The 7188-nt window shown below is 30.3% G+C and overlaps 1 protein-coding gene across 1 annotated transcript; it reads right to left on the bottom strand.

The window, feature by feature from the left end:
• Window positions 1–1694: 1694 nt before the first annotated feature.
• On the bottom strand, window positions 1695–4385 carry LOC145841167 (activating signal cointegrator 1 complex subunit 2-like). Its single transcript, XM_082948541.1, has 2 exons — window positions 2351–4385; window positions 1695–2136 (listed from the first exon to the last, which is right to left on the bottom strand). The coding sequence occupies exons 1-2, from the start codon at window positions 4371–4373 to the stop codon at window positions 1823–1825; spliced, it is 2337 nt and encodes a 778-aa protein (XP_082804667.1). The 5' UTR covers window positions 4374–4385; the 3' UTR covers window positions 1695–1822.
• Window positions 4386–7188: the final 2803 nt, after the last annotated feature.

Below are 7188 nucleotides of genomic sequence, written 5' to 3'. Positions count from 1 at the left end.
AAAAGGTCAAGATATCGTTTTAAGCAAACATTTTGCTTTTAATTCAAACTATAAATGCTCTTCGTCTTAAAGAAATTATTAAAAAAAACAGATAGCTCCAAACTTAAGTAATTGTTCTAGGTTTCCTTTACTAATTGTAGATTTTTTAAATATGACTGACTTTAATAGCATAAAATTAAATGCATTGCATTTTAAATCTTTATATTGATTTTCCTAAAAAGTATTTAAAACTAAATTGATAGCTAATAAATATGCTAAATGTGTACTTTCAACGGAATTTCTACTAAGCGTATAATTTTTTTTTGTTCAAAGCTATCTCAATTGCTAAGGTGAATTAATTGTATTCATTGACTACTGTTTAAAGTTTAAATTAATAGTTATTCATAGGACTCTGTACGTTTAAAACCGATTTTTTTCTCATCTATGTAAGAGTTTTAAATATTTCTCGCAATTCAATTAGACTAGTAATTTTTTTCATTTAGCTTCAGTTTAGCGAAAAACAGTAGGAAGCTTCAGAACAAGACATATGTTTTACATAAACTGAAAAGTTTTAAAACTTTTTACATAAAGCTAAGGTTTAATACCATGAGATTAAAACTTTTCAATTAATTGGTATATTTATATAGAAGTTGAAAATATACTTTAGATATTTTTTTTAAAGTCGTTTACTTCAGTGCCCTATAAAAAAAATTATAACAAACTAGTTAGAAAATTTACTTGTATCATATTTTCAACAAGATTGTTGTTATAAAGAAGAAAAAGATAAATATAATAAATTTTTAATATGATGGGTCAGAACTTTCAAATAAATAAAACAAAGTAAAATACAGCCAGTTGACATAAAAACTAGTAAATAATTAAAACCAAAAATAGAGTTGTAAAATACACTTTTTACTAAAACTTTACATTAAGTTTTTGAGAATACATTAATATTCAAAACACCAATTAATTTTAAATGCCTTTAAAAATATATTTTTAAAAAGTCTTTTTGATGAAAATGAGGCTTTAAATACTGGCTACTCAGTAAATTTATTTACCTACAATAATGCACCTTTGTGAGTAGTAATATAAAACATACAAGTATACACTTTAAAGTAACATTGAGAATAGTAATTTTCTAAATGAAAAAATTAATTAACTTAGTATACGCGCCATTTTTACTCGATATAAATATTAAGGAGCAACATATAAAAAAACATACATAGATCAAGCTTGACGTACAACTAAGGAAGTACTTTTTTTGTAAAAAATGTCTTTAAAAACCATTTCTAAGAAGTTTTGCAAATAGAAAACTAGTTAAAGCTAAAAGAAACCTTTGTATTTGTAAACGAAATATTTTTTTGTAAGATTTTAAAAATATAAGAATATAAAAAACATCTTAAGTTTTGCCTATAGCTAAAAATAAAATAAAAAATTGAGAACAAAATACCTATTTAATTTTTTTTTTTGAAAAACAAAAATTCAGTAAAGTTTAACCTTGAGCTAGAAATAAAAATTTTGGAATTTAAATGTATACTTTAGATAGTTAGAAATAAGTAAAAATAAAAGTCAGTTCAAATTTTACCTATAGATAAAAAATAAAATCGTTTATAAATAAAACCACTGTTTTAGACAGCTTAAAAAACATTGAAAACAAATAACCTATTCAAATTATTTCAAACTTCAAAAAAAAGTGATATTTGTTTTGAAAAAAGTTTTGAAAATAAATACAAGTTTTAGTTCTACCTAAGGCTAGAAAAAAACATTTATTTTAAATAACCTAAAAAACATTCGAAAACAAAAAATCAGTACCTATATATAACTTAAAGTCACCACAGGGGCATCACCGCATAGCTGACTGCATCTTCCTCGTCGCCCCCTTCTTCCGGTTGTGGTTGGCCAGCCTTGACTTGTTCTCGTTCGTTCTCTTCCTGTCAATCGCCTGCTTCTTCTTGTCGTCCTTCTCCTGCTCCTCCTTCGGCTTCCACGGCTCCTTCTTGTTCTGCTGCTTCTTGACGTTCCTCTTCTGCTTCCACGCGTTCTGCTCCTGCTGCTGCTGCCTCCGCTGCTCCTTTTCCCTCCTGATGTCGGCCGGGTTGCGGACAAAGTCCTTTCTGGTGTCGCGCGGAGACGGTTGGTTGTTGTAGTTTGATTTTCCTGCAATAAAAAACAAAAGTTGAGGCACTTGTACTTTTGTTAGTGTTTATTCTATACATATTTTCTTTTAGGTTATTATGATACTAAAATTATATTGGAAGACAATATAAAAAGTTTTTATGTTTTGTATATAATAAACATTTCGAAAAGCAAGAGTAGAAAGCTTAAAAAACTAATGCTTTATAACAAGTAACAATACAAACGAATCTCAAACCTGCTTGGCTGTTGTACTTTCCATTTGACTGGTTGTACCTTGAACCCGCCTGGCTTGACTTTCCATTCGACTGGTTATACCTGGATCCCGCCTGGCTTGATCTTTCATTTGATTGCTGATATTCTGTCCCCTCGTTGACCCCTACCGCTTGATCATCATTGAAGTCGTCCCTTTCATCATCGTACGCGCACTGATAGTTGGGATTCATCGGGATCACTTCTTCCTCCTCTTCAAACTCTGACTCGCTGGAGTGGTAGGTGTTGTACAGCCTGTTTATTCTCTCCACTTCCTGCTTGGCGTTCTTGCCAACTTTCTCCTTCCAATGGGCAGCTTTTGTTGGCACAACCTTGTCCTTGCCTCGCTTGATCTTTGAAAGGTCTACCTTGCTGCTGTTGTTGAAGACGTCAAACTCATCTCCGTCAAAGATGTTGCGCCTCCTGCCTAACAGGTCTTCTTCTAGTATGTCTGCGAAAGATGCTGCCTGGCTTGTGGAAGATGAAGATGGCCCTGAATTTTGGTTTAGGGAAGTTCCAGAAGATCCTGGTTTGTCTGTGCCATTCTGTTCTGGTTCGTTGAGCAAATGAGCAGGCAGGTTTTCATCCAACTTGGCAGCAGTGAACTTGTCCGCGTCCAGATCAAAGTACTTCAGGCACCTCTGCACGTAACCTACATCCATGTCTGGAAACAAGTCCATCACAACTGACACAGCTTCCATGAGCTTGATGTCTTCTAGTTCTTCTTTGCAAGGCGCGCTTTCAGTGTGTTTGACCTTCTTTAGATTTTCCTTCTTCCGCTTTACTTTTTCCTTTACTGGAGCTTTAAACATTTGAGACAGTTTGACTACATGTGGTTGTCTTGAGATGGGAGGACAAATGTTTAAAACTTTTTGCACACCAGAAGTAAACTCTTCATTTTTCCTAAGTGTTTCAACAAAACCACCATTGTTTTGCAGAAGAGATATTGTTTGAAAATAGTTGTTTGCATAGTGCTCTATCAAATTTTGATCAGTTGAAGACAACTGGACAAGTGGATCTAACACACCATTGTTGACAATAGTAACTGTAAGATCAACCACGTCACCAATGCATTGGTTCAGCATACATTTTAACTCTTCCTTGGTCTGTTCAGTAGAAAACTCAGAGTTGTTTATGCAGTTGGCAATGTTTTTGCAAAGCAAGCTGTGAAAATCAGGCAGCTTTTCCACAAGGCCTCCCTCCTCAAGAAAAGCCGAGCAGCTGTCGGGGAATATTTTGGCAAAAAGCTTCAGACTGCAGAAGATGTCAGACATGTACGTGAGCACATCGCACAGCTCAGTTTCAGATAAGTCGCTGCTTTTGCTCGTCTGCAAACAGCTGACAGTCGTGTGGTCGTCCAGAACTTTTGCTTCCACTTCAGCCAGCACCCCTATGATGATGGACACGGCCTCTTTTAAATCTGTGAAGTAGTTCTCCTGGTTTTTGAATATGCAAGCGATCATTTTTGAGAGAAGCGGCCGGTTTTGTGGGGACGAGGCGAAGCAGGAGCACATGTCCAAGATTCTGGGGATGTCAAACAAGTAGTTGGAGTAGATGAGCTTACCAAAAACAGAAGGGGTGATGAAGCTTTCTTCAGATTCTTTCGGAGTGGACATTCTCAGCAGAGTCATGAAGACGAGCTTGTGAAGCTGCTCGTGCTTTGCTTGAAAGTCTGATGGCCAAGTTGTCACATTGATCCTTGGTGACTGCTTCAGATACTCGTCTATTACTTTCTGCAGGCCCTGATCGTGCAGGACCTGGCACCAGAACTTGGTGTGGGAAAGGGACAAGGCCCACTGCAGGCTAGTTGCGATCCTGTCCACCATGGACTCGTACTCGGGCAGGTCGTAGTCTGATATGGTGTTTGGGATTGCTATGTAGGTTGTCTTGGGTATTTTCGTCTTGCACAGCTTTTTTTCAAGCACAGATATGCTCTCCAGCTTGTCTGTGATCTTGTTCAGAACTTTTGCTTTCTGCAGTTCCAACGGTGTTTTGTTTTTGTTTTGCATTTCAAAGGTTTATCTAAATCTAAAATAATGTTTTGTTTTAATTTGTTGATTTAAAACAAAATTGAACTAAGCTCTTTTTTGACAGCTGATTGATAAATAGGTCTTTTGTCAGCTGAAACATAGTATTTTTTTGTGCAATATAAAACCTTTTTGTTGTTTTTTTGTATTTAGAAAAGTGTACACAACCAAGATTTATTAACTCAATTTAAACAGGGATTAAAATCTTTACATAACAAACTTTGAAAAACGTTCAACTTAATATCCAAGAATGTTAACAAAAAGTAAGAGGTAGATAAAAAATATCAAAGTTCCTTAGCATTAAAAAAGTTGATATGTATTTAATTTCGGAAAAAAAAATTGACTTCAGAGTAGTGGCAAAATTTTTAACATTGAACTTTAAAATTAAGAAACATTAAGTAAAACATTCTATCCATCAGTTCTTAAAAAAGTCAATATTATTTCAAATATTACGGGTTTTATGTCTGTTTCATTTATAACATTTGTGTACAAAACTTTTGTTTTGTTAAAATTGTTATACATGTAGTTTGTTTTAAAAAAGAATAACCTTAAATAAATATGAGAATTTGACCTACTTTTTAAAAATTAATCAAATTGCTGTCAGCTAAAAACATACAGTTTAATGTGGTAAAAAGTGTTGTTTCCAAAAATTTACTTTATGTGTGCTTGTATTCAGATTGTTATTATAATTTATCAATTTTGCTTTAAACTTATAAATTAACTAAAGACCTATACAATTTCTAAATTCAAGCATATCAAGAGCTTAAGAATAAGGTACAAAGTCTTTAGATTTAAATTATTGTGTTCATCTAATAAAAACCTTAGATTTGTTGTAATTTTTAAAGGTACTAAAACTTTTAAGTATAAATATTCATGTTTAGACGTTTAAGTCTTATTAAAAAATTAGGAAGTGCAATAGATCTATTATAAAAAGTGGTGGTTTATTTTTAAAAGTAAAGTATTATAAGAATTCATTTTTTTATGTCAATACTTTAATAAAAATAGTTATTTCAAAATAGTATCTAGCATATCTAATATAATACTATGAATTAAAATTGAACAACTTAAAAGAAGGGATTTATTTGAGATTTTGTAATTTTAAAACAGTTATAAGGATTGCCACAGGTTTTTTGATAAAAATATATTCTAGGCTTTCTGAATTTCTTCCAGGTTTGTGAAAGTAAATTTTTTTTGACAATTTCAAGTTTAAAATTAATGTTGAAGTTAAAAACTGTTTAAATGGTATAAAAATAATAAAAAGATACCATAATTCTACTTTAAATGTTTTAAAAAATAAAAAAAAATCAGTAATACTTTAGAAAACTGTAGAATATGATACAATTTTTTGTATATAATCTAAAATTCATCATTTTACACGTGAAAACAAAATAGGTGTTCATTTATGTTTATTTGGTACAACTAATATCACAGCTAGGATAATCTTCAAAAGCAAATAAGTAAAAAAATTATATAAAATATTTTAAATATATCAATAGATTTATATTTGATAGTAATTAGTAATGATAAGAAATAATAAGTATTTAGAAGTATTTTGATTATTAGGATTTAAATAACAAAAACTATTTATAACAGAACACCTATATTGTTTTTACATTTAAAATATTGAAAATTTGATTATATACAAAAAATCTATTATATCTAATTCTCTATCATTTAGAATATTTTATTATAATATTAAAATTGTTTAGTCAGTTTGTACCACAAGTGAGTTTTTTTGAAAGGGGGTATTTTATTTAAAAATTAGTCTAAAACACATTAAAAATTGTTGTAATTAATTGTTTACATCAATCAAAAATGATTTATTACTAATCAAAAAAATAAAACTCAGTTGTTACAATGTTATCTCTTATTTTATCAATTTTTTCTATGTTTTTTTTTAGGATTTTCAAAGAGTTGCTAATTTTTTTTGGCAAAATAGTGACTAAAAAGTAGCCTGCTTATCCTTTGTTTATGAATAAATAACCCCAAAAAAAATAGTTAACTATGCTTAACCATACATAAACATCAAAAAAATAACAAGAAGAAATAATAAAAACAAGACTAAAAGTATAAATAAAAAACTTAGTATGAGATTTAGTAAAAATTTAAAACTAGTCTGAGTTGACTTAAGTTATCCTGAGTATTCAGAGTTCCAACACAGTAAGAACCAAGAATGTACACTTACAACTCCGTTGGAACAAGAAATGACCTTGATACTACAGCATTCAGTCTAAAGTACATATAGTTTAAACAGTGTCTAATGTATATGCTTATCAGATCTAAGAAATATTTTTGAAAACTAATATTCAATTGTTATAAGTATATTTTATAACTTATATATGTCAAAAAAATAACTTTAATTTCTGCATGATATAGTTTTAAAACAACTAATTACATTAATTCTAAACTTATAAAACCATTTAAATGTGTATAAAGTTCTACTCTTGACAAAACTAAATTGAATTTATTCCTACAAAACTTATAAATGATATAAGTACTACTATTCATATCAGTTATACTCACCCATGCTTAATAATTTTGCCTTATAGTTTGAAAAATTATTTATAACCTCAAAAAGTTTTGCCTGTAATAATCTGTAATCTTTTTAGATTTTTATACTTTAGGCCATATGGGAGTATGTCAGTTTTTATTAAAATTTGGCTTTGGTTTGCAAATTTCAACTAAGCTTTCTTCTGTTTTGAAACAAAAAGCTAATTTTTTGATATAAATGATAAGATTTTGAGATTTTATAACTTTATCATCAAAACTGAATATAAAGTTAAAAAGGCAAGAAATA

This window comes from Thalia democratica, chromosome 1 (assembly GCF_965202585.1).
Source record: "Thalia democratica chromosome 1, ktThaDemo2.hap1.1, whole genome shotgun sequence".
Lineage (NCBI taxonomy): Eukaryota > Metazoa > Chordata > Thaliacea > Salpida > Salpidae > Thalia > Thalia democratica.
This window is presented reverse-complemented; position numbering and strand designations above follow the sequence as displayed.

What these genes read in the sequence shown, in the direction of transcription:
- LOC145841167 (XM_082948541.1), bottom strand. Translation starts at nt 4,373, where the DNA reads ATGCAAAACAAAAACAAAACACCGTTGGAACTGCAGAAAGCAAAAGTT. An exon ending in AAAGTACAACAGCCAAGCAG is followed by an intron (nt 2,137 to 2,350) that starts GTTTGAGATTCG and finishes TTTTTATTGCAG; the next exon opens with GAAAATCAAACTACAACAAC.